The following is a 24,186-nucleotide window of genomic DNA, read 5'->3' as shown; positions in this document are numbered from 1 at the left end:
CAAGTAACTGCAGTCACCGTTCTAAATTCTAAAGAGTGTTGTTGTGTTTCTGCCTCAGCCCCAGCTTGGCAGCTCGTGATTGTGAGGTGCGCTCTAAAGAGGCCCTTGGTGACACCAGTGCACCGGCTCAGTCCCCGGTCCGAGCCCAGGCTGGACCACAGGAACCTCACAGCACCAGCCCGGGCTCCAGGCCCAGGGAGCCCTCCAGCACCGACCCCAGCACCCCTGCACAGGCAGCTCCGGAGACCCTCAGCCCCTCCTCCCCACTCATTCCAGAGGTGCAGCAGACACCGCCTGTGCCTGCTGGCTCCCCTACCCAGACCACACCAATGGCTGTCATGCCCCCTAACCACCCCGAGAACCACACTCACCCCACGCCTGCCCTCCCATCAGAGGAAAGCCCACAGGTCCCTCGGGACAGTTCTCCATCGGCCAGCGTGGCTGCACTGGCCCAGCGGGCAGGACCCGACTCCTCCAGCCTCTCCTCCCCCCCTGCCTCTCCCGTGTCCACCTCAGCCCAGCCCCACACCAATGGCTGCTGCCCGCAACCAGAAACTGTGATTCCCAAACCCGACTCAGCTCCCTCCTCGCCTCAGCCTCCCCACAGCAGCCAGGAGGGGTCCCCCTCCACGGAGCCCCCCGTGCCAGGCTTCGCCACGCTCGGCCGGAGGCTCATGCTGGCCTCCGAGCCAGTGGGGCATCTGCAGCACTACTCCAGTATGGAGGGCATTGCCAGCGCCCGGGGATCCCCTGCCTCTGAGGGCCACATCACCCCCAACTTCCCACTGTCTCCTGGCTACTACCAGCCCTTCGGGTCTCTGGGCTCCTACACGGGTCACCCGGGCAGCACGGTCCCCCAGCCTCCGCTCCCCGAGAAACGTCGCCAAGGCACACTGCCCGGATCGCCCAATGGAAGGCTGGGCTCGTTGAGGCCTGGGGCGGGGAGCCAGCAGTCTGTCCAGCACCATGTCACATTCTCCCCATCCGTGGGTGAGGTAGCCCTGCCCGCCGGCGAAAGCGACGCCGTTACTGAGGAGGAGCTGGGCAACAGAGTCAGCGTCAAATTTGTGCAGGACAGCTCCCGCTTCTGGTACAAGTCAGGCATTTCCAGGGACCAAGGTAACTACATACGTATATTTCCTAAAACTCAAGTCCTCAAGGCTGGCAATTACGCACTCACACACTGGGGTGTAATAAACATGACTGCATCTTTCTTCAACAGCTATTGCGGCGCTTAAAGAGAGAGAGCCTGGGGCTTTTTTGATCCGGGACAGCAACTCATTTCAAGGGGCCTACGGCCTTGCACTGAAGGTGGCAACTCCACCCCCCAATGTAAACAGCCACAAAGGTACCTTTTGCAACTCTCTCAGATTTCCATAATGCTGAAATGAATGAGGAATGGGGAATGTCATTCCTACACCAGGACAGACATTAACACACAGGTTTACATGTAGGGCACATCCAAATGTCTTTGCCTTCATGTCCTGAGCTGAGTTCAGACAATGCTGGAATTTTTCATTGTCATTCACAATCCCTCTCTCTCTCTCGCTCTCTCAAAGTGGCAGATCCTTCAGAACAACTGGTACGGCATTTCCTGATTGAAACGGGTCCACGTGGTGTTAAGATCAAGGGATGTCAAAATGAGCCCTATTTCGGTAAGGAAAACCTATCATTTGGTGGTTAACCAGCTGAAGCTACCAGGCTTTTACACAGCTGTTTATAGGCCATTGTGGGTTTTACTCAATGCAAACAGGCTGGCATATACTGCTACGCTGCCTCTGCTTGATGAAAGATCGTTATGTGATTTTAAGATTTACATGTTTTGTCTACTCAAAAGGTGATCATACCATGGAGTATGTGTAGGGGTGGATGTTTAGAGACTCAGGCTAAAACCAGTGGCATGAGATAATATCACTTTTTGGATCATACCATGCATGTGGGTGAAGAGGACTGTTTATTTGTCTTTCCAGGAAGTCTGTCTGCTCTTGTATATCAGCATTCCATCACTCCAATCTCCCTGCCTTGTGCCCTTCGCATCTCAGAGAAAGGTAGACAATGCTCCCTAAAAGACACGGCCTCCCTAAAAAAATAACTTTTAAGTGTTAACAAGGATTTAGCCATCTTCATCTTTCCACATGGCAATAACACTCCTTAACGTTCCAGACCTATTAGGAGACATCCAGGAGGTGCAGCCGGTGAGCAACCTGAGCACAGCGGCAGACCTGCTCAAGCAGGGCGCAGGTGAGGCCCCACACACACCTGGCTCTGCTCAAACCACTGCTTTTAAATGTGACAGAGGGATACTGTCACAGCATTCAGATAAGATAAGGCCACAAACTAGCTCAAATATTTAGTTAGATAGGTTTACAGAAAATATTCAATTCAATTTTAGTTATATAGTGCCAAAACAATACAGTTTTATAAAATGTCAAATATGTGATGTTTCCTATGATGAATTCTCTAGAGTACAGCTTTGGAGATGGCATTATCCAACCCAAAACACAAAAAGAAGCCACCTTTTTTTCTCGATACAGTGATATCATACACTTAATTATAAAGAGCCTGACTCGTGTCCTGATGTCTCATGTCTTACCTATTTCTTTCCCGAATAGCTTGTAATGTGCTGTTCCTGAACTCCGTGGAGACGGAGTCACTGACAGGACCCCAGGCTATTGCAAAAGCGACTGCTGCAACCATGTCTCGGAGTCCGCGGCCAGCTGCCACCGTGGTCCACTTTAAGGTGTCGGCCCAAGGCATCACGCTCACGGACAGCCAGCGCAGGTACACTGCACAGGCCACTCACGTCAAGTGGCAAAAATCAGAACATGTTTCTTTTTTGCAATAAAATCATTTTCTGGGTTATGTGACTTGCGGGCTTGTCATTATGTCCATGACAAGCTCTTGATATTTTTCAGGTTTAAGATCCTTGAAGACCTGAGAAACGAATTCCACATTGTTCATAAATGTCCGTCTTTGTAAATGGAGTGTGTGTCTCTCCTCAGGGTGTTCTTCAGGAGACACTATCCTCTTAACAGTGTCACGTTCAGCAGCATTGATCCACAAGACCGAAGGTAGGTTTAGAGAACAAAGGTGTGGTATTACTACCTTCAGTTAGGCCCCATGCCCATAGTGGCTCTAAAACATCATGAAATGTGTTTCTTATTAATATTTAATATATAGTATATAGTAATATAGTATAATATATAGTCATTTTGGTAGAAACCATAGGCTACTTTTGCAAATGTAAGAAGTTGCAATTTAGTAAATAATTGATGACTATGTTTTTTTACATAATACATTTTTTTTTTTTATTAAAACATCCGGTCAGCTAGTTACTCCCTTCAGTACAACCATTTACAATACATTCGTTGATAAAATGGAGCTTGAAGTTGTGATTCAAACAGAACAGTTCAATGAAGTTCTTGTAAATCTGTTGGCAGAATCTAGAAATAAAGCCAGTCTTTTCTGAAGTCGCATTTACTGTAATGTACTAGTTGAAATTTATTTAGTAATAAGTCATCTCTATAGATATGTACGCTCATATCATCTAACCCAACAACAGGACAGTGTTGCTCCTTGCGACAAAAAGCCAACAGAGCTGACTGCATTCTTTAAAGCTATCAAGATAGAAACATGGAAACCGTGTCAACCATTCTTATGACATGCACGTCCTCATTTTGGAATGGTATTAACTGTAACAGTCATCGGCCAGTCATTACTTACTGTTTGCTGCTGCATGATCTAGTGCTGGCTGCCCTGCCTCTGTGTGTGTGTGTGTGTGTGTGTGTGTGTGTGTGTGTGTGTGTGTGTGTGTGGAATGATCGAGGGGAATATGACATTTGGGAGGAACCACTGATGTGATTAATATATGGTGGATTTAAACACATTTGGAGATCATTTGTAATATATTGTAGTGTGTACAGGGAAAGTTTTGTAGGCAGTAGTCCATCTAATTTCCTTTGTCGATAATATTTTAAAAATCCTTTTTAGATAAGGGCATTTTACTGATTATTGTGGCGGTGAATTGTACAGAGGTATAAATCACTAGCCTGGTTCTGCCATCCTACATCTGCAGTGCTTATTGATCTTGGTCTTGAAACATAAAAAAAATGGATTTTAATTGCAGTTACAGGGTGAAGACATTTTTTACTTTAAGAATTGACATGCACAATACAAGAAAGAAAATGTTTCTCCGTGTGTGCATGCCTGGACTGCGTCTGTGTAGTGTTTCTTCGCTTCTTCTGTGTGTGTGTGTGTGTGAAAGAGAGAGAGACAGAGTGAGTATGTGAGCATGCGTGTTTCTGAGTCTCGTCTCTGTCTCCTCCTGTTTGCTTCAGGTGGACTAACTCCGACAGCACGACATCTAAGTAAGTGCTCTGTGGATATGCCTCTATGTTTCCTCTTCATGTGTGAGAGAATATATGTGTCTTTTTCAAGCCGCAGTTGGAATGTAGGCTTTGCATCATCTCAGTGCTTTGACAACCTCAAATCATATCCATTATCCTGATTCAGTGATCTTGATTTAAGGACCATGCTAAGAAACACAAATAAACTTTATTACCTCTGTAATTTGAAATGACAAAGAGAGCAGTTCCCATCAGCTGAACTCATGGCACTGGTTAGTCATATTAGTGTTTGATGATGTCGAATAGTCTAATATTCAAAGCAGGTGTGGTTGGCTTATAGCCGTACATTTTATGATTTGTTTAAAGTTTACCCCAGTTGAAATGGAGATAAAAGTTAATCTGACGATAATTGCGGCAGTGCGTGCTTTCTCTTCTAGTTTTGATACGACTGTGTCGATGACTTAGAACTTACGTCTTCATCTCTGTTCCACCCACCAGAGTGTTTGGCTTCATGGCGAAGAAGCCAGGAAGTGTAGCTGAGAACGTGTGTCACCTGTTCGCGGAGCTGGACCCCGAGCAGCCAGCCTCTGCCATCGTCAACTTCATCAACAAGGTCATGCTGGCCCCGCAGCGCAGGTAGAGGATGGCGTGAAGACCACAGGCCGTCTCCCCAGCCTGTGTTGTCGTCCACCGCAGACTACACAGGCCGAGTCAAGTCTGTCCAATGGTTTGATCACAGCACTCTTCCACTCTGGGCCATCACCAAGGAGACACACACACTGGTAGTTCATTAAGCTTTGAAGCTTATGCACCTAAAGCACTGTCAAGCAGAAACAGTCAAATTCCCTTATTCGATACATCATGGGCATTGACTGATAATGGAGCCAAAGTTATGTAGTTAGTCGTGCAGAGTTTTAATCAAAAAGACAACAAACTGTTTTTTTGTCAAGTCTCCCTTGTGGTTGTAATGTACGTCTAGATGAGGAACAGGGAGAGGAGAAAGATATGTATTTTTGTAAATATACCTTTGAAGACAATCATTGTAATATATGAACATGAGCTTTGGAGAGGTCCAAAGAAAGTGGTAGTGAAGGTTTGAGAGTGCGTTTGTGTGCCAGCTTACCAAAGAGGGAAAGAGTCTGTGATGTGGGTACCCAAATATGAGCCCCAAAACTGCTTGGGGGAGTGAGTCACTGACGTTGGGGAAGCCCAAGGTCAAATACCTTAGCATGGCTAAGAAATGTGTTCAAGGAGAAAAGATGAATGTCAAGTTGTATGGGCAGAATGTATGCACCGTTTGTTACTCACTGCTATAACTATCCTCATATTGGGGTTCCACCCAAAGCATATTAATGAGGAAGCAAGGGCTATTACTCAAAGCAGTACACGTTACACTGCAACACCTGTTCAGTCTCAAGGGGAATCGAATTATTGTACTGGGGCTGCCGTGGATATATTGACCCAGTGAGAAAGTCCGCTTGTCCCCTGCCTATGGTATTACATCCAAGCCTTTTAGCACTAATATGGGTGTCTCAGTTGGTATATGGCATCTAGGTTGTCACCACTCAACCATACGCAAAACTATGATTTTTATATATAAATGTGTGGACATGAACACACAAGAGTGGCCAACCTTTTTTTTTACTTAACCAAAGACATTTACGGAGCACTTGTTTGTATTAAAGCTTTACATCCTACATTATAAGCTTCTTGTATTTAATTTTGCAGGACTAGGGTTTTTTAAGTGCACAGCAGATACTGTAGAAGGAAACTATGTCTATGACAGGTTTAATATATTGTGGTCTGTTTTCATCTTTGTATGTAGTAATATATTTTCCCATATGCAGCTCATCCGGAAAGCGTAAGAGAAAGGAAACGTCAGAAAAAAGGAATTTATATGATATGCTATTTTTGACATATATGCGAAAGTGAAATAAATAATAAAGACATGTAAAGTTGTGGTACCAAAATGCACTGAGTGGAGTATGTGTATTCAGATTAAGCACATCTGAAAATAAGAACTACATACAATAGTGCTTGAAGGTTTGCAAACTCTTTAGAATGTGTATGCATAAACATGACCTAAAACATCAGATTTTCACACAATTCCCAAAAGTAAAGAAACAAAACCCAATAAATGAGACAAAAATATTATACTTAATTTGTTTATTGAGGAAAATTATCCAATATTACACATCTGAGTGGTATCTGTGATCTTGCTGATCAGCTTATCTTTTCTGTAAACATCAGAGTACCATTCCAAATAAAAATTACATCTCACTTTTACTTTTTAATTTTGCATTATCCATATGACAAATCTTCAAGTTCAATTTTGGCAAATAAAATCTTTATAAATAAATATTACATAACTCATGAATAACCTTTGCATAGTTTAAGGTAACATGTGCTTGGTTGGTCTTACTGGAGACAAGTAAGCAACACTGATTAGGGGATTGAGGGAAGCTGAACCACCACCTGTATCTAGGCAACCAGAAATCATTTTTGTCATGTGACCCTAAATTTACTTTGCATTTTCCCTTTTCATTTTTCCATGCGAATGAAGTGGAAAGCATATTTTTTTATGCTTCTTTTTTTGCCTGTCAATATTTTTTTTTTTGGCATATCAGTTATTTAAATCAGTCTCACATCAAAAGTAGCTTATCTCAGTTTTAAAAGTTATATCAGATATGTTGATGAACTGGCAGTGGGCAAAAATATGTTAGTGAATTAGCAAAAATGTAGCTATGGGTTGCTGGACTAGACACATTTCCCAAAATGGTGGCTGTAGGGGAAAATGAACCAGGGCCTCGGGGAAGATGAACCACCGGTTTACTTTCAGTCAAATATTTGATGTTTAAATTAATGCTACATCCCAACCATGAATAACTGACATTATATTTCGTATTTCAAATGCAGCATAACAGTGGTCATGGCACGTAATTACAGAAGAAAAATATAGAGGCTCCATAGTCATAATAATAATAATACATCACATTTATATAGCGCTTTTCAAAGTTCTGAAAGACGCTTAACACGTGCTTGTATCCCTATTTTTTATTTACCTCTTTGTGAAGGACTAGAAACATCACTCTTAATTTGCCTTTTTTTATAGCATTTGCCACTATATCAAACATACAGTTGACAGTGTACACTGAAAGTAAAAAACAAATAATCTGTGAATGTTCCTTAAAAAGAATAAAAGTAGCTTTCAATTTAAGACTTCCATGTCTATTTCATAATCCTAGAGACTTCAGAACTGTAGACAAATCAGTTTATTTTTTGGAGGGTTTGTTGTCGATTGTTAAGGTTTCAATTGATGGCACGCATCCTGATCTTGTGTTGTATGCATTCGCTTTTCTGTGCATTTCTGCGTCATATTCCCTTGTCTATAGGTCGACTCAAGTAAAAAATGGCTCATCTTACCCCACCCTCCCCTACTATTTTGTGCAGTTTTCCTCTTTTACACAGTGGTCTTGTACTGTTTTAACAGCTGGCTTTTCTTAGGATTAAGTAACCCTTCTGAATGCATCAACTGACAATTATGTCAAAAGACAGCATAAAATCCTATCAGTCTACCTTTGTTACGTAAATTGTGGGAAAAGTCAATCATTTTGTAAGCACAGGTTAAATTATCAATCTTTGGATATTTCATTCAAGGAAAATACAGTAGTTATTCCTTTCAAAACAGACTGAAAAAGCATATTTCAGTTAGAAAAACTGTACAGTACTACGACACAAGACAGTCTATTATTGAACAAAAACCAAGCAAAAGTTAGCAAATTAATAAGGTGCTCATCAGATGCCTGAATGCCTACCAATTCAACACAAGCTTTAATGCTCAGAATTGGCATCATCTTAACATCGGCCATCCAGATCATACTGACATCCTCATCTCCTGGACCGTGCCCTACTCTACTCAAACAGAAAGGGCTCTTGAAATGGAGCAAACGGAGAGCCAAGAGCAGCAATTTTTCAAAATCAGTAGTAGCAGAACTTGTACTGTGCTCAGTTAAATGATGCTTTGCGAGACTTTTCCAGAAAGAGAAACTCAAGTAGCACTCGTCTCAGTAGTCCTCTGTCCTTTGTTTCAGAGACAACACATTCCCAATTTCCATCCTAGTCCAGACAAGCTGAACCTCGGAAACTACTCCCTTTTGTTTCAGTGCCAATTAAACAGACCTCGAATGCAACCAGATGGTTGAATCAAACCCCACTTCCATGTCTGAGGATGTTAAGTCACCTTCAAACTTTTTTTTTTTCCTTTTTTTTTTACCTCAGCAGCCTGATGCTGGGATTGCGGTGTGGATCAGACCACAGGATATCTGAAGACCTGTGAATTGTGGAGTTGGCACCACAGTCGATATAGCGATAGGCCTCCAGTGTGTTCTGCGTGCTGCGCACCATATAGGATGTTTTAACAGAGGTCCTGCAGGCAGAGAGGTACAGCTCATAAGCACAGTACCTGGGACTGATAAATAATTATCACAAATAAGCAAGAAAGTAAGACCCAAAACAAACATGGAAGAAAGAAAGTAAAAGAAAGAATGAAGGAACAGCAGTCAGCAAGAAGAGGAAGTAGTCATATTTTCAGAGATATGTGGAACTGTCATGGAGGAGAACTTACTGCATGAAGACGACAATGTTGTGAACCTTAATACTGGCCATGGAGCAGAAGGCACTGGAAGAGAGCAGGAGAAACAGGTGTGAGGTGTGAATCCAGGTCTATTCATTTGCATTCTGCATTCTGCTCTATGATGTGAAAGGCCGACTTACTACACATAAGAGAGACTCCCACTGATCTCCACACTCACACTGAAATTCACCTGGGGAAGATAAACACTCCATCAATGAAGATTAATATACAGAATATTACATTTATTATTTATTATATTATTATGCAGAAATGAACCACATACGGTACCAAATGCAAGTGTTGATATACTACTTTATATGAATGAATGGGCTGCATTAAATATTGACCCAGATTTATTTGAAAACTGATTAAAGACTTTTGCTCCATACCGGTCTCTCACTGAGGGGCGGGATGTGGATGACGTTGTCCAGCTGCTGGGTGCCAATGACAGTCTTCATGTAGAGTACCTGACAGTTTAGGCTGTCCACCATCACCGTGAAGAAATTGGGGTTGCTAAAGCTCAAAGTGCTCTGAAGATTGACAGAAACAGTAATCATGAGAACACAACCTCAGGCAGAAACACGTAGTCCTGACGTGAGATCAATTCATATGTGTGATGTAAATGAACATTAGAGCTGATGTGAAAGCCACTTATGTGGTTAGAGATCAATTCCATTGAACTCGAGGTTTCTTCACGCGTAACAATTTCCTTTTGGTCAGATTTTGAAGCCAGAAAGAATTTCGTCCTTTTCAACTTGTTCAACGAACTTTCCAAAAAAATGCAGATAACTTAACTTGATGACCAAGCTAAACTCAAAATTGATCCAACGGATCTACTGGTGAGTATTGTAAACACTAATGATTTCTACTTTGGAGGTGGACTGTGGAGAAGGAGGCTCACGGTCATGTTGATGAGCACTTTGCTGTTGTTGTGATCAAAGTGCACGGTCACCGTGCGAATGCCATTATCCTTCACCACCACAGAGCGAGGGAACAAGAAGAACGCCACAAACGAGGAGGCCAGCAGACACAGCACCACAGACAGCACCACATACAGCTTCCTGTCAAACACAACACCACCTGAGATCAGCGCCACCTACTGGACTCCTCCAGATCACCAGTGATGAAATATGCGTGTCCTCTTAGCACAGTGTAATGTTTACGAAGGTTGTAAAATCTAATGTTTCAATTACCATCAGGTAAATTACCATTACGTTGGAGATAAACTGTCAAACATATATACGGAGGACAGAAATGTTACTTACGTTCTTTGCGGCTGAAGCCTCTGATCACTGTATGGAATCAGTGCAACCAGCTCATTTATCTGATCTGAGACATAAACCAGAGAGACAAAGTCAATGCAGTGATGCCTGAACCAATTAGGCTACAGAGTTTCATGCAAATCTACAGGTGAGTGGACAGAACAACCTAAGGTCCTATTTCTTACACAAATGCTAACGTGCAATTGAAACCAGGTGCTGAAATCAAAGTGCTTGAGATAAGGAGTACTATATTCATCCACCAATAAAAGGAGGCCATAAGCTTATTTACTACACAACTATAATGCTAAGGTGAAGGGTTCTCAGGGAGTAAATATAAAATGCAAATGGGAGTAGTATAAGAATACGTGATGCATAAGCATTATGCAGAGACAAAACACACAGCAAACACACACAGAAGTTACAAACCTGCAGTCAACTAACCTGAGGGGATTCGCCCAGTGCCTTGGCAAGTTGGACATGTAATGCTGTCTCGTCCAGTGAACTCCACGTATGGAAACTGTGCAATGTCTTCCTGCCTATCCAGACCGTCCAAGGAGTCATCATCATCAGCCTGGTAGCCTTGCCTTATCCTGACCCCGTTATCGGAGCAGTTTAGGAGCGTCTCGTTGTTTTGAGACCAGTGAGTTCCCATTAGCTGTCACTTCACCCACCTGTTCGATGGGTACCTATGACAATAGCATTGGTTAACATTTAGTTGTGAAGAGTTAAAAGTTAGCAACCTAACTCGACAACAGGAGCACAAAAACATCATTGTTTAAAGGAAGATAAGCGAGAGTCGTCCATGTTTGTGGGCTAATCTCTCATGAACTGAAACAATGATACTGCTGAGACGGACTGTGACCCGGGCACAATCACCCTCAGCTGATGTTCATTTGTGCGACGTCAGAACAATTCTCATCACCATCTGACGTTCATTTGCGCATAGCATAAACATTGCATTATCACTGCTGCAGCAAACACATTTACAAACACAACAATGAAAGTTAACGGTTTCAAGCACAAACACAAACTCAGACGCACCTCTGAACAAAACTTGCTTAACTTCTGTCCAGGATAGCTAGGAGTTTTCATAGACAAGTTTCATCTAACGTTACATTGCTGGTCGAAAAGCGTTAACCCAAATCCAAAGTTGCAATGAGTTAGCTTCGCTGAGATTTGATCATTTCTACCGGTTTGTACTCTATACACCTCAGTTTGGTGCGATTACCTACGTAAGGACATCAGAAACCAAAACTGTTGGGGCTGACAGTTAACGTCAGATAACATTTTCATAGCATTAACATTACATTTTCAATAGCTAGCAAATTGGCATGATTTAAAACATGTCATACCTTTTGCTGTGTGTTATCAAACCATAAAAGTGACCGACTGATGAAAGGTTGCTCTTTCAATTCCTCTATTCTTGAAATGTTTCGTTTCGGATCATATCACCCACTTCACTATCCGTTCTCTGGCCGGGAAATCGTTGTTTAAAACACTCCTTTCTGACGAATACATAGATGTTGTCAGAACTGTTTTGAGCAGCGTGTAGCCAGCGACAATAACAAAAATTTCAATATGGCCGCGACTCCTTATTCTTTCAAAATAAAAGTAAAATCTTCTTCATTCGTTTTTGATTACAGAATGAGGAAAAATTAAGAAAAAAATGCTAATTTTACAAACCGTATCTTCTACAAAAGGTACACTAAACGTAGAAGTGGGAAAACATTTCAAAACAACAAATTGCACATCCTTGATATGGGGGTGAAATGAAAACCTTTGAACAAGTACTTTAAGGAAATAAATAGATATAGATATATGTATATAGATATACATAGATATGTATATAGATAAACATAGATATGTATATGATTCGGCCCCTGCTCCATCACCATCTGCCAAGATAAAAGCAGACTGCTGCATATCATTGGTTCTACTGAGAGGGTGATTGGCTGCAATTTCTCATCGCTCCAGGACCTGAACGACTCCAAGCCCCAAAAGTGAGCCGGGAAGATTAAGGCTGAACAACCCCAACCCTGGTCAGGTCTTTTTGGTAAAACTCCCCTCTGCGGTCCATCAGGACCAAAACCTCATGCCATAAGTACAGTTTCTTTCAGGCAACAGTCAGTCCCATCAACAATGTCCACAAACTACTGTTTCAGCCCACGGACAGCTATTCAGTGCTCTCACACTGTTGGACATTTCCAAGACTCTCCTTTTAATTTCACAGTGGTATACATATACATTAGCTTAGTCTAAGTCGATTTGTATTCAGATTGTTATTGTCTATATTTATGTTTCTTTTGTGGAACAAAATGTCTTTGTCTTTTCCCCCTTTGTCCACTTAACCTTAGAGAAGAGAAATATACAGAAGAGAACTATACCTTGTATGTGGAAACCTACAGGCAATAATCCTGTTTATTTACACTATTACACTATCTACACTATTAATACACTATATTATCTACTCTGGACATTAGGACATTTACAGCATATACACTCACCTATGCCCCCTATGCCTAACTGATATGGAGGCAAAGGTTTCAAAGTCAAGATGGATTTTTTTTTTTCATTTGTTCACTGTTGTAAATAAATATTGCTCAATACTGCTCAAATCCAGTTATATTTTAAATATGTCAAATAACAAGGAGAGTTCAACTCACAACTCTGTTATGCCTTTTCATATTAAACACAGTCTATAGGTTCAATTTATTCAGTAATGGCTAGGATGTTCTATGACTCACAAGCAGTATAAATAAAAACGTTTTTTTTTTTAATCAGCTATGTCGCCCTCTGGGTTAAATACAACTAACTGGACGTGGTGATCTATAATACATTTAATGGAGAAATGAATGATCGTAAACATGTGTACCAAATAAGCTAATTGTTGTGTACCTAATAATGCCATCTCATTCCATGCTTATTTGCATGATGAGTCTGCTATCACAGATGCAATATGTCGTATATTTATCTAGAGTAGTTAGCAGCACAACAGGCATATGGCGTGCAAAACGTTAAACATCCATCAAATTGGATTTATTTTGACGATCTTCACCGAGTACTGCTGCTTATTGTCGCTTGCTCCATGGAACTGCTGTTTTGCGCATGCTTCTTGACTGTAGTACTGCCATCTACTGCTTGGGAGAGGCATATATGGATGCACCCTCGCGTATCGGGGCGAAGGAGAACTCAGGATGGAGGGCCCTTGAAGTTCACCCCTACCTTAAATATAAGAATCAACACCCTTTTGAAGGCACTTAGTCTAACATAAATAACCATAAAATACAGTTCTGATTAGTTAAACAGCCTACATTACCTTTTTTAAGGAGAATTCTTCAAACAATTCTTTCAACAATTATTTTTATTTACATTTCTGGAGTAGCACTTCAAGGTAGGAGATAACTAAAACAAAACAAAACACGTAATTTCCAGTCACCAATATTTTATTACCATAAATCACAGTAGCATGGTGTTTTCCATGGCGATTCTCTTTAGAGCATTCTTGTTTTCATTGTTGTGGTTTTGAGGACATCTCTCTCAATTGTTCCTAATCAGAGGAACCCTGTCTCCATCTGAATGAAATCTCACTGTGGAGAGAAAGATGTTTTCAACAGGGAGGACAGATACAATGCATTCAAATATAAGTAGGTTTCATGTCACTATTTGTCTACCTTGAGATGTTGATAGGTCTGACTGGGAATGGGAGGAGGACTCAGTGTCACTGCCATCTGCATTCCTGGTTCCCTCAGATCTTTCCTGAACATATATACATCGTATATACATCATATATACATCAGTAACAATAACAAGTCACCCATGAGCACTCTAGACTTGTGATCTTTGTGTGTCTGTGTGTACGTGTATGTGTGCATGTTATTATGTTACTTACGTCTCCCACGTTTTGAAGTCTTCTCTGCAGAGCTTCATTCTCTCTCTGAAGTGCTCGGATCTAAGTCATAGCAACACAAAACAATGTTTTTAGATAGTTGCCTTTAATTTTTATTCCACCCAGCACTAGTAAATCATACTTCAAATCTACTTCTTGAACATTCATGAATCATAGACACTTTTTAATTTTGTTAATAACCTTTATTCATACCCTGAGTTGAAGGGCCTCTACCACCAGGTCACGACTGCCCCTAACAGCTACGCGTTGTTCAGAGGCTTTGAACATGTCACCAATGAGAGAGACCACCAGGTGTGACTGTCAAGAAGGTTTGGGAAATTAATTTCAAAGACTCAGGGTCTTTAAAACAGGAATGTAGTTGCAGTTAAGTTACTGGTGCCTGATACTCACAAACTTCTTGCACTGGAACATGTAGCAGTGGTACTTGTCTGAGGTTAGATGTTTGGCTACAAATCCAAACAGTTTGGGCATGGTCTGGTGGACTGCACAGAAAGAGACTGCGTCCAGAGTGCATGTGTGTATCAAAAACTGGGAATGAAGAGAAAGGAGGAGAAAGACCATGATTAATCATTTCGAACCGACTCTTTCACAACATTTAAAAGATAAGCTCCATTTAATCAAAGTAATCAACAAATTCAACAGATATAACTTTAGTTGAAAAACATTTAAGGGAATCAGATGATTTTTGAAACAGCAACATTACACAGTGAATATGACGAATCTATCACCTTAGTTTTGTGCTCAAGGATGTCAATCCCCTTCTGTGACAAGAAAAGGTAAGCTTTCCTCTTCTTTGCCGTTTCTGTGTCATTCTTGTCAGGATTCTACATTGGTAAAGACAGTACATGAAGTTTAGGGATTTTAGGACTGACTATCTGGATACCTCAGAGGGTGAGTCTTTACACCTGAAGATCTTCATGTATGATGAGACAATGCAGTAATGACTAGAGGTTACAGTCTTAAGTGTAATACATTTGATTCAAAGATGAAAAATACCACAGCACAAACACATGACTTTATCAGACCAGCATAGCTGATGAGGACATCTATTTTTTAAATGGCCATCACAGTACCAGCAAGACCCCCGCACTCTCGTTCAGAGTCTGCATTCCTTGTGGACGGTGTACTTCAACGCGACCCAGGAACTTGTATGAACAAAAAATAATGATACAAATTAAATATTAAAACTGGATATTAAACTAATATCTCTGACTGACGTCTTGAACATTTTCATTAATACAGATCTAAGAGTATCAAGAAATGGACCGAGCCCCTCTTCGTACTACTCACTTTCACTGTGAAAGAAATCTCGTTATCGTCAGATTCAGTCATCTTTGGGTCCTTGTAAATAGAAGAAACTGATTGCAAACAACATCACAGGTCATGTCAAACAATTGACAAGTAATTGGTAATGGCATTGAAAGCCAGCTTTGTAAGTAAGCATTCTGAAGTCCTTTCAAAGCTGAATAATTCTTGCTTATTAGATGATCCATAAGAGTAAAAATCATTGACTGAGAAGCTGTGAATTATATATTTTTGGAATAAGTTGGTTTGTTATTCTTGAGATCTATATTAAGACACATTTGTCTTACCTTTAATAGAGAAATGTCGGAAAAAGAGCGACTGATCTCTTTCCTCTTCCTGACAGGTGTAAAGTCTGTTTGAGTTAATGACTGACTATAGTCAAATGACTTCCTTACTGCTCAATACATTTGATATGGATTTATTGCCTCCCGGTCTATATTACCCCTTATCACTGGGAAGATATCTAACTGTAAACAAAGACTTTATTGTTTACATGTCATATATTGCAAATATAAATATATATATAGTAGGTGTAGGATTATTGCATTGATACTTTTTTAACACAGTATAGACGTAAGCATAAAAATGCAGTATGAATATATTCTATTATATAGTATAAGGATATAGTATATTCTATTCTATTCTGTATATTCATATACAGTATATTCTACCTATCATAATTTCCAATGTCAGTGCTCTGATGTAATGTCAATATGAGTATTAAAATCCTAGGCTTCTCTGAACTAGAGATGAGCAGATCAAACTTTGTAAAGCTAATCTTCATTCCTCCATATGTGGATGCAAAACTAAGGCCTTGAATTTTGGTTGATTACCCATACTGACTAAGGAATTTTTTCCTAAAACTGATTTCCAGCAGTTCAACGAGTTTGGCATGCCGGATTACCAATGTAAAGCTCTGGTTTTATCATTCTGAAAGAGGGTAACTGTAAGTACATGGAAATATATCATGACAATATTTTTCCACTGACCACAATAATTTCCTCAGGTTTTGTCATTTTTTGAAGAGGTACATTATTTAATTCATATTTGATACGTGTCTGAGCTTCCCTGACATTGTGTGGAAACTTTAAAAAGGGTAAATCTTCTGCGCTATATGACAGAAACTAAAAAGGGATACATAGCTGGCACAGTGACTGCAAAAAATACATCACATGGTGTTTTACCACATATTTCATTTTCATTAGATTGTCATATTATGTTGCAGTGCACAATTATTAGACATCAACTTCAGCGTGTGCACTTGTGACAACTTGCCTCATAAGGGAATACCTTTTCACGGACAATGGGTAAATTGCCATATTCGATTATCAAACAAATAAAAACATTGTGAACATATTTTATTTTTTATTTCGTAACCAAAACTGAACTCAACACCTTGAGAAAACATTAAAGCAACCAGCCATTTCTATAAATGATGACAAATCATGCCTATCAGTGAAAAAGAAAATACTCGCAGACCATAGGTCTTGGTTTTAGCAGATTAAAGATTTATTTGAAATCATAAATGGCCAAACATAAACCACCTCCCTTGAGGTAACCTATTTTAGGCCATTTTCTGCATCTCACCCACTGAACTCCTCTGGCCAGCCGATGGAGAATAGTTCCACACAGACAACACTGAAACACTCATTCTCGTCTGAGGAGTCCTCTGTAATGTAATGTTTTACATTTGACTTGGACACCTTCTTCCTGTTCTGTTCTGGCGTTGACTTCCTCTGCCCACGTATGAGGGATTTTCAAAAGCTGCACCACTTGGCAATGAATCAAGGTAAATATCTGCCAACCTAGTGATGTACCCTACCAGTTGCATCTCCATTCCAGGGGAGAAAACACACTAGGGTTTGGAATAATCAACATAACACATGTGACAACTTGCCCCAAACTCACTTGTCTGCTACGTTTTGCTAAACGGCAAGGCTAGTTCAATGTAATTCAATGTAGTTCATAATACATAAAATAACCCAACCGTCTGCCCTTCTGGAGCAGTGAAACACCCTCTTCACATGCTTGGGGTATGCAGAGCAGAAGTATGTGCAGTTATGAGCATAAATACAGTAGACACAATGTGAAGTGAAATAACAACCTGTGTTTTTGACTCACAAAAACATTGCCACCAACAAAATGACTAATTTAACATGTGGAGGGTTGGGTTTAACTGCTTTTGTTCCTCTTTGTGCTTAGCAGAGCAGGTTAACCAAGCTCATATAATTTCATGGTTGGAAAAAAACCTCAGTGCCTATAGGCTGTTTTGGTTACTTGGAGGTCTGGAACAGATTCAAGTTTTAAGACCTGTCATTCATTTCCAAAAGTGAAGAAGATTAGTGACATATAATCTGTAACGGATTTCTTTTTGATCCTTGCTAGCTTTGTAGATTTGATGGGAATTGTAGGGGCTTCTCTGATTCAAGCAGGTTGCAGTATTTTTCTATCAGATCTTTTGCCTCGCGCTTAATCGATAAGTAGGGTGAGTGTGACAGCAAGCATGTCCATGTGAATAAAAATCAAGTCAATCACTGAGTAACTTTTAGATGTATTTATTTTCAGGTGCCATACTAATACTTCATCCAAGATCACAGCTGTGACCGCATACAACAGAGCTTGTACTCTAAGCACATGGAGTGCAGAGATGACACCCAATGATGATGGGGAGGATGGAAGTGGATCAAACTGATGGGGGATCCTGTTGATTTCCACAGAAACGTTATGAAATGTATCTACAGTATGCATGTATGAAATAGATCAGGTATAGTTCTACCTATAAAGCATTACTGCGCACAAGCCGATCAGTGTCTTTGGGTGAGCAAAAAACAGTAATATTTCAGCAGATAGAACGATACCTGAACAACCTTTACTTGTTTCTGCTGTGTAATTTAGAGTATATATTTCAATTAAAAGCCATCAAGGAAAGAGTTGAGTTTCCCCAAAGAACACGACCGCATCACACAAGGCTTGTCATTAATAACGATTCTTCATTCTAAAGACCAAGCCACTACACAGAATTTTGTGCCATGTCACAGTGAAATCACTGTTTACGCACAATTCATCCAATTCACCTATGTGATGGCAGACAACCATATTATAATAATTTGTGCTAACCTTGCAGTTCCATTTTGGTGATGCAGGACCCTTGCTGGACAGACCAAAGGCATCCTATAACTTCCCTTATAGTTTAATCTGCCCTGATATAGTTTGGTTGATAAAGAGATGATGGTGGACTCCAAGCAGTACAGTGACATAATGGCATGAAGGCAAGATGAAGAGTGGGACACTGGAGGGAGTAATGAGTCCACTAAGAGGGAGGAAGTGTTTCGGGATCGGCAGAGAGAACGGAGTGCTGGGCCTATGAGTCATTGACAGACATGCTCTCTACTTTGTTCTGAAGCCCCTGATCCACATCTGTCTGTTGCTTCTTCTTCTTCCCTCCATCTTGCTGCTTTTTCTGCTTTTTGGACTCCTGGTCGATAGGGGCTGGCTTCACAAACTTGATGATCTCATTCAGTCCTAAGGCACAGTATGTCAAGGGTAGTCATTATGCTGTTTGTGTACTAAAACAATGATGCCTTCCAAGCTTATCTCCATAACAGTGAAAAAAATGTGTTGATACCTGGAGGCATGAACCCACGGAGCTTCTCTGGAATTACAATTCCCTCTTCTGTCTGGTAGTTTTCCAGGATGGCGCAAATTACCCGAGTTGTTGCACACATGGTGGCATTGAGCATGTGGACAAACTCAGCCTTTCAAATACATGAGAGAAAAATAAAACTGTCAGCTTCACTCACTACATGCTACAGTGAAAATACTCTTGTTCATCAAGTTCACAAGCCTTCTTAAATTAACACCAGTCATATCATCACCATTTCATTTGGTATTTTATATATACTTTTTTTTAAACAATTTTAAACAGAACTTGATCCAATGGATATGGCATCAACAGACCTGAACTAGCTTGCTGATATTTGAGGGTAATCCCTGACTCACACTGAGATAGTGAGATCCATTCTGAACCTTTTTCCATCCTCTGGATACAGGTAATCTAGAAACTTCTGTTATGATTTAGTCTCTCCTACCTTGTCCATCATCTTCTTGGTCTGTCCATATCGGATGCGCAGACGGCGAGCCTGGTAGTCTGTGCAGTTAGAACAGGACACCAGCTCTCTAAAGGCAGCAGACCCAGGGAACCAGGCCTCAAGATCCAGTTTCTTACTGGCAGCATGGTTCAGGGCCCCTTGGGAATGACAGAAATGAAGGTCAATGCAATATCATAGTTTACCTCACCAAACAACATTAATGGAATAAGATAAAATAGCATATTAAGCGTTTCTATGCATTTTTTTTTTTTCCATTTACATCCAGATAGGGAGCTATAGGGAGGCACTAACCAGAGACAATGTTAACGATGCGGTAGGGGATTCCGAGTGACTGGTAAAAGTCCTCTGCTGTTCCAATCATCTCATCAAACATCTCCCAGGACTTGCCATCATGCGGGGACGCATACACAAACTGCTCGATCTGTGTGTAGAGGCAAAATGTTGATTGGTTATTGTGTACTGTGTGGAGTATTACACATCATTTGTGATAATGAAAACTATCTGATCTTGGATCTTGTCTTTTGGTTTATAATACTTTTTTGAAGTTAGTAAAGGCATATATAGGAACGTCACACTTGGCACAGACCTTCTCAAACTGGTGCACCCTGAAGATGCCCCGTGTGTCACGGCCATGAGAACCAACTTCCTGTCTGAAGCAGGTGGACAAGCCGGCATAGCGGATGGGCAGGTCTTCGGGTTTCAGCCACTCGTCCCTCAGGAAGGCAGCAATAGGTTGTTCAGAGGTGGCGATCAGGTACTTTTCATCCACAGCGTTGTCATCTGACCTCTCACTGCTTTTGCCAATCACCTACATTCAAGTACATTTCACAGGTATGCATTTAAGACTCAGGAAAAATGGAAGGAATGTGAAAAATCTGACAGAGAGAAGACCATAAATACCTTATACAGCTCGTCGTCAAACTGGCTGAGCTGGGCAACCTCTTGCATGACTTCTTTCCTCATGAAGAAGGGTGTGTAAAGGATCTGGTAGTTCTTGCTATAGAGAATCTGCAGTGCGTAGTTGATCAGCGCTTGCTCCAAAAACACTAATGGTGTCTGGAGTGACAGAATAAGAAAATGGTTAAAAAATGGTTAAAATCAAACTCTGCATATCTACAATTCATCCCTATGGGGAGTCATTTCGTGAGATTTTTAGTTACGATAAAAAAGGTGAAACTGCTCAGGCAGTTTCTGGGCTAGGCAGGTGTCTACATGTGCAAATGGTCACATTAGCATACCAGCTAGGTAAATACAATGTATCCTGCCTGAACAAAAGCAACATGGCTGTTATTCTAGACAAAAAATATGAAAATATGTAATATGCCCTAAATAGAAATATGTCGTAAATAGACCTAAATATGCTTAATAAGCACGTACATAACAGGCACTTACAGTCATATCAGTTAGTCAACATGAAGTACACTTCAAGACTTCACCATAAGACACTGCCTGGTCCCCAAGAACTACTGAAACAATAATTTTGGCCCTAAATAAATGTAGGTATAGACTTGCCTTGAGGAAGTAGCCTCTGCTCCCAGCTACCACTGCTCCCTTCTCACCATCATAGCCGTCTACCATGACAACCAGGTCAACATGGGAATACTTCTTCTGCACGCTACAGTCGCCCCAGGTGCGCTCAACCTTATTATCTGCATCCTTAGGGGGGTTGAAAAAGTCAGACAGTACAAACAGAGCAGAGAAAATGACAGCTACTGACGGATCTACTTGTGTTGGTTTACCAGAATGCAAAATAAGGACCGTGCACTGTTCTGCTCTCTTTTTACAGGGAGCAAAATGTTTGAGCACTTCAAAGAAAACTAATGGAAGGATAGTAAGCAGTTATGTACACAATAACATTTGATTCACATTCTCCACAATACTGATGTCTGTGATCATGCTAATCAATCTAACAAAAGACCAGTTTATCTATGCATTTTGAATAGCCCAGTTTGTGCACCAAAGTCCGTGACACCAACCTCATCATTGCTGATAGGCACAGATGGATGCAAAAGGTTGCCAATCTCTCGCTGGTACTCAAAGCGCTCGCCTTCCAACTTCAGTCTCTCGCTGTCTGACCTCTGCACAGCCTCATCCACCAGAAGCCGTAGCTTCTTGATCTGAGTCACCGTCAGTGGCTGCAAAAGCCAAGAAAGTGGTTCTCATCTGGCATCAGGTGTATTTGGTCACAGTAAACGGCCAAAGCCTATTTAATCTATGTAACAATTGATTTTGTTTTGATAAATATCTGGTGGTGCAATTAACTAAATAATAAACTAAATGTTGCCTAATGCAACGGGACAAGCAGTGTCATCATACCGAGAGTGTGTCTGCTGTGAGGGCCTCTAGATTCTGTGCCTCGTCGGGAAGGGCGTCATCATCACCAACTGGCTCCTTTTTCTGTTACATAGAAAGAACCCATCAAGATATTTTTTTTTAAAGACACAATTTCATTTTGTTAATCATATTCTGGTCTAACAGTAATGTGCCACAGGATCTCAACTCAGGTAATAAGGGCCTGTTATTCTTCAGAATATCTAAAAATGTCTTGCTCTTAGTCATACATACATGGAAAAGCCGTTCTAATTCTATGGTCTCACCCTTTCTGATAATTAAGATTCACTTAAATGTATTTCATTAGGATTTTATTAAAAATAATCAATTTTTAATTAGACGACCTAAAACAATTCAGTCATGTTTTTGTGCCGTTAACCCTTTTCTTAGATCAGTCACCTGACTGCTGGGACAGCTTTGAATTGCTTGACAGCTTCTGGATTCCAAACTAATAGGTGGAAAAATGAAAAGACACCTGCCTTCATTTTTTCTCCAATGGCCTTGCTGCACAGGTTCTTGGCCTTATTTAGGTTATCTGCAGTAAAACGACCTGACAAGAGAAGAAAAACAATCATGCCATATTTTCATGCGACTCCTTCTGTTGAAGTTTCACTTAATCAAGCCAGATTTTATGAGTGATACAAAAACGCATGAACATGAGTGTAGGTCCATTTCACACACTGCAAGTTGAAAACTCTTACATAGCAAGTATGCTTTTGCTGATCACACAAATACTGATCTCTTATCAAGAGATTTAACAATATGCCCCAAACATTTGCTCCTTGATCAGCTGACGTTATTCAGAATTGACCGATAAGTGGAAATAAGGTGTTCATTCAAGTGTAAGCTACACCAAGCTTGAAACAGAGACACATTGTGTAGTGTGTTATTGTCATCACTGCTTTAAGTTGTTAAGCATCCATGCAAGGCTGTGGCGGGTGCGATTGTGCTTCACTCAAACTGGATTGCATCAGACTGCTCTGACTGTATGCTGACGACACTGCAGATAGCTAAACCAAGTTTACTTCCTGCCTACTGCAGCCCCATTGATCTACAGTGTAACACTTTACCGTGTTGCCCGCATGTGTTTCAATTGTACATTGAGCACACACACACAAAAAAAACTAAAACTGAAACAATGGCACAAACATCTTTTCAAAGGAGACACTTGACAGCTGTCCGACACACGTTAGCCAAATTACCGGCAGCTAAATGCTAACGCAGCAAAAAAGCTAAGGTTTACACATAAATCTGAAAGTACTAGAACGGGTTACATTAACGTTAGGAATAAACTAAAATTCTGGATACAATCTAACTCTTTCCAAACTAGCTGGGACTTTTCTGAATGATAGAGCCAACGCAGCACAGGCTTGTGTTATTTAGCGAGGCTAGCCAACAACTATGAAATACCGCTATCCATGTGGACCAGATATATTCAGTTCGCTATGGTAGCAATATTGTTAGCTTGCGCTATGCCACTCACATTTTCTCCATTCTGTATCCGCCAGCACCAGTTTGTCCACCAACGACACATCTTTGAACCTTTTCCTCTGTGTCTCCTTGACGAGTTCGGGATCACCGCCTTTATCAGCGCGGATCAAATCCAGATCTAGCACCATGCTTGTAAGCTAACGTTTCTAGCTGGTCACACAAACGAAGCCTGAACCGGTGAACTAGCTTGCAAATACTAGCATACAAAATTGATGGAGGAGCCGCGTCAAGCGCGTCCGATGGGCGGGCACTTTGAAAAGATGGATGGTCCACGTAAAAGGTCCAGTTACTGTGTGAAATTAAAGGTCCTTGTGTCCTCAAATCACATACATTTACATACACATTTTTCTAAGCAACAAGAAAATGAATTGCTACAAGCAATGTTATTCAACCTATACATATTATATAGGTAACATATTATATTGTAGCAACAGAGCAGACTGAAAAAGTCTCTTTAGCATATTATTAAAGAAACCATAAAGCATAAAACAAATGATATACGGTATACAGAGAACGCAGAGGGTCTTATACATAACATAGTAGTTAATAGTACACAGGGACGCTAATACACAGGTAAACTACACAGTGGCATTTACACATAACATTAAACAGTGGACATGATCTAAATCTAGCAGTGTAACATATAACACAGAATTAAGCATTAATCACTCACACTAACACACATGGAAGGCATTATTTGGCAGACTGTTTACACACAGCTTTTATGCACTACAATATATTAAAATTATATTATAATTTGAATAATTGCCTTTTCTCAATTGCATATGGTTCAGGACAATTA

At 40.8% G+C, this 24,186-nt stretch overlaps 4 protein-coding genes across 8 annotated transcripts in view; 1 reads left to right on the top strand and 3 right to left on the bottom strand.

The window, feature by feature from the left end:
* Positions 1 to 4,988, top strand: part of tns2a (tensin 2a) — a 30,905-nt gene extending 25,917 nt beyond the window's left edge. For 3 of the 4 annotated variants that reach the window (XM_042707594.1, XM_042707592.1, XM_031565856.2), the window contains exons 20-28: positions 59 to 1,119; positions 1,223 to 1,348; positions 1,560 to 1,655; positions 1,971 to 2,048; positions 2,164 to 2,241; positions 2,613 to 2,781; positions 3,003 to 3,071; positions 4,338 to 4,367; positions 4,845 to 4,988. In XM_042707594.1, the coding sequence (XP_042563528.1) occupies positions 59 to 1,119; positions 1,223 to 1,348; positions 1,560 to 1,655; positions 1,971 to 2,048; positions 2,164 to 2,241; positions 2,613 to 2,781; positions 3,003 to 3,071; positions 4,338 to 4,367; positions 4,845 to 4,986 (1,849 nt within the window). In that variant the 3' untranslated portion in view covers positions 4,987 to 4,988. The remainder of the gene's footprint in view (positions 1 to 58; positions 1,120 to 1,222; positions 1,349 to 1,559; positions 1,656 to 1,970; positions 2,049 to 2,163; positions 2,242 to 2,612; positions 2,782 to 3,002; positions 3,072 to 4,337; positions 4,368 to 4,844) is intronic. The other variant, XM_042707593.1, reaches the window with a different exon arrangement.
* A 1,509-nt stretch (positions 4,989 to 6,497) lies between these two features.
* On the bottom strand, positions 6,498 to 11,791 carry tmem106c (transmembrane protein 106C). Its single transcript, XM_012830990.3, has 8 exons — positions 11,594 to 11,791; positions 10,683 to 10,927; positions 10,245 to 10,308; positions 9,881 to 10,040; positions 9,369 to 9,509; positions 9,120 to 9,169; positions 8,971 to 9,024; positions 6,498 to 8,772 (listed from the first exon to the last, which is right to left on the bottom strand). The coding sequence occupies exons 2-8, from the start codon at positions 10,891 to 10,893 to the stop codon at positions 8,616 to 8,618; spliced, it is 837 nt and encodes a 278-aa protein (XP_012686444.2). The 5' UTR covers positions 10,894 to 10,927; positions 11,594 to 11,791; the 3' UTR covers positions 6,498 to 8,615.
* Positions 11,792 to 13,587: 1,796 nt separating this feature from the next.
* Positions 13,588 to 15,823, bottom strand: LOC105903257 (PTB domain-containing engulfment adapter protein 1-like). Of its 2 annotated transcripts, none has more exons than XM_012830974.2 (9): positions 15,741 to 15,823; positions 15,439 to 15,489; positions 15,222 to 15,293; positions 14,877 to 14,972; positions 14,539 to 14,676; positions 14,341 to 14,445; positions 14,131 to 14,190; positions 13,913 to 13,997; positions 13,588 to 13,828 (listed from the first exon to the last, which is right to left on the bottom strand). In XM_012830974.2, exons 2-9 carry the CDS (start codon positions 15,478 to 15,480, stop codon positions 13,779 to 13,781), a joined length of 648 nt encoding a protein of 215 aa, XP_012686428.2. In that variant the 5' UTR covers positions 15,481 to 15,489; positions 15,741 to 15,823; the 3' UTR covers positions 13,588 to 13,778. The 2 variants fall into 2 exon arrangements, with proteins under 2 accessions (XP_012686428.2, XP_031421715.1); XM_031565855.1 differs by having other exon boundaries at positions 15,439 to 15,506; positions 15,741 to 15,797.
* Positions 15,824 to 17,992: 2,169 nt separating this feature from the next.
* sars1 (seryl-tRNA synthetase 1) lies at positions 17,993 to 23,653 on the bottom strand. The gene is made up of 11 exons (XM_012830989.3): positions 23,377 to 23,653; positions 22,373 to 22,443; positions 21,879 to 21,959; positions 21,539 to 21,697; positions 21,075 to 21,218; positions 20,463 to 20,618; positions 20,149 to 20,370; positions 19,854 to 19,983; positions 19,542 to 19,699; positions 19,079 to 19,208; positions 17,993 to 18,975 (listed from the first exon to the last, which is right to left on the bottom strand). The coding sequence occupies exons 1-11, from the start codon at positions 23,510 to 23,512 to the stop codon at positions 18,815 to 18,817; spliced, it is 1,548 nt and encodes a 515-aa protein (XP_012686443.1). The 5' UTR covers positions 23,513 to 23,653; the 3' UTR covers positions 17,993 to 18,814.
* Between the last annotated feature and the right edge of the window lie 533 nt (positions 23,654 to 24,186).

Source organism: Clupea harengus, chromosome 4 (genome assembly GCF_900700415.2).
Source record: "Clupea harengus chromosome 4, Ch_v2.0.2, whole genome shotgun sequence".
NCBI lineage: Eukaryota > Metazoa > Chordata > Actinopteri > Clupeiformes > Clupeidae > Clupea > Clupea harengus.
The sequence above is the reverse complement of the archived record's forward strand: the minus strand, read 5'-3'. Positions and strand labels throughout refer to the sequence as shown.

What these genes read in the sequence shown, in the direction of transcription:
- tmem106c (XM_012830990.3), bottom strand. Translation starts at nt 10,893, where the DNA reads ATGGGAACTCACTGGTCTCAAAACAACGAGACGCTCCTAAACTGCTCC. An exon ending in AGGCTTCAGCCGCAAAGAAC is followed by an intron (nt 10,041 to 10,244) that starts GTAAGTAACATT and finishes TGTGTTTGACAG; the next exon opens with GAAGCTGTATGTGGTGCTGT. An exon ending in CGCCCCTCAGTGAGAGACCG is followed by an intron (nt 9,170 to 9,368) that starts GTATGGAGCAAA and finishes TATCTTCCCCAG; the next exon opens with GTGAATTTCAGTGTGAGTGT.
- LOC105903257 (XM_012830974.2), bottom strand. Translation starts at nt 15,480, where the DNA reads ATGACTGAATCTGACGATAACGAGATTTCTTTCACAGTGAAA. An exon ending in AGAGTGCGGGGGTCTTGCTG is followed by an intron (nt 14,973 to 15,221) that starts GTACTGTGATGG and finishes TTACCAATGTAG; the next exon opens with AATCCTGACAAGAATGACAC. An exon ending in AGACCTATCAACATCTCAAG is followed by an intron (nt 13,829 to 13,912) that starts GTAGACAAATAG and finishes TTCTCTCCACAG; the next exon opens with TGAGATTTCATTCAGATGGA.
- sars1 (XM_012830989.3), bottom strand. Translation starts at nt 23,512, where the DNA reads ATGGTGCTAGATCTGGATTTGATCCGCGCTGATAAAGGCGGTGATCCC. An exon ending in TGCCTATCAGCAATGATGAG is followed by an intron (nt 21,219 to 21,538) that starts GTTGGTGTCACG and finishes AACCCCCCTAAG; the next exon opens with GATGCAGATAATAAGGTTGA. An exon ending in GGGTGCACCAGTTTGAGAAG is followed by an intron (nt 19,984 to 20,148) that starts GTCTGTGCCAAG and finishes CTCTACACACAG; the next exon opens with ATCGAGCAGTTTGTGTATGC.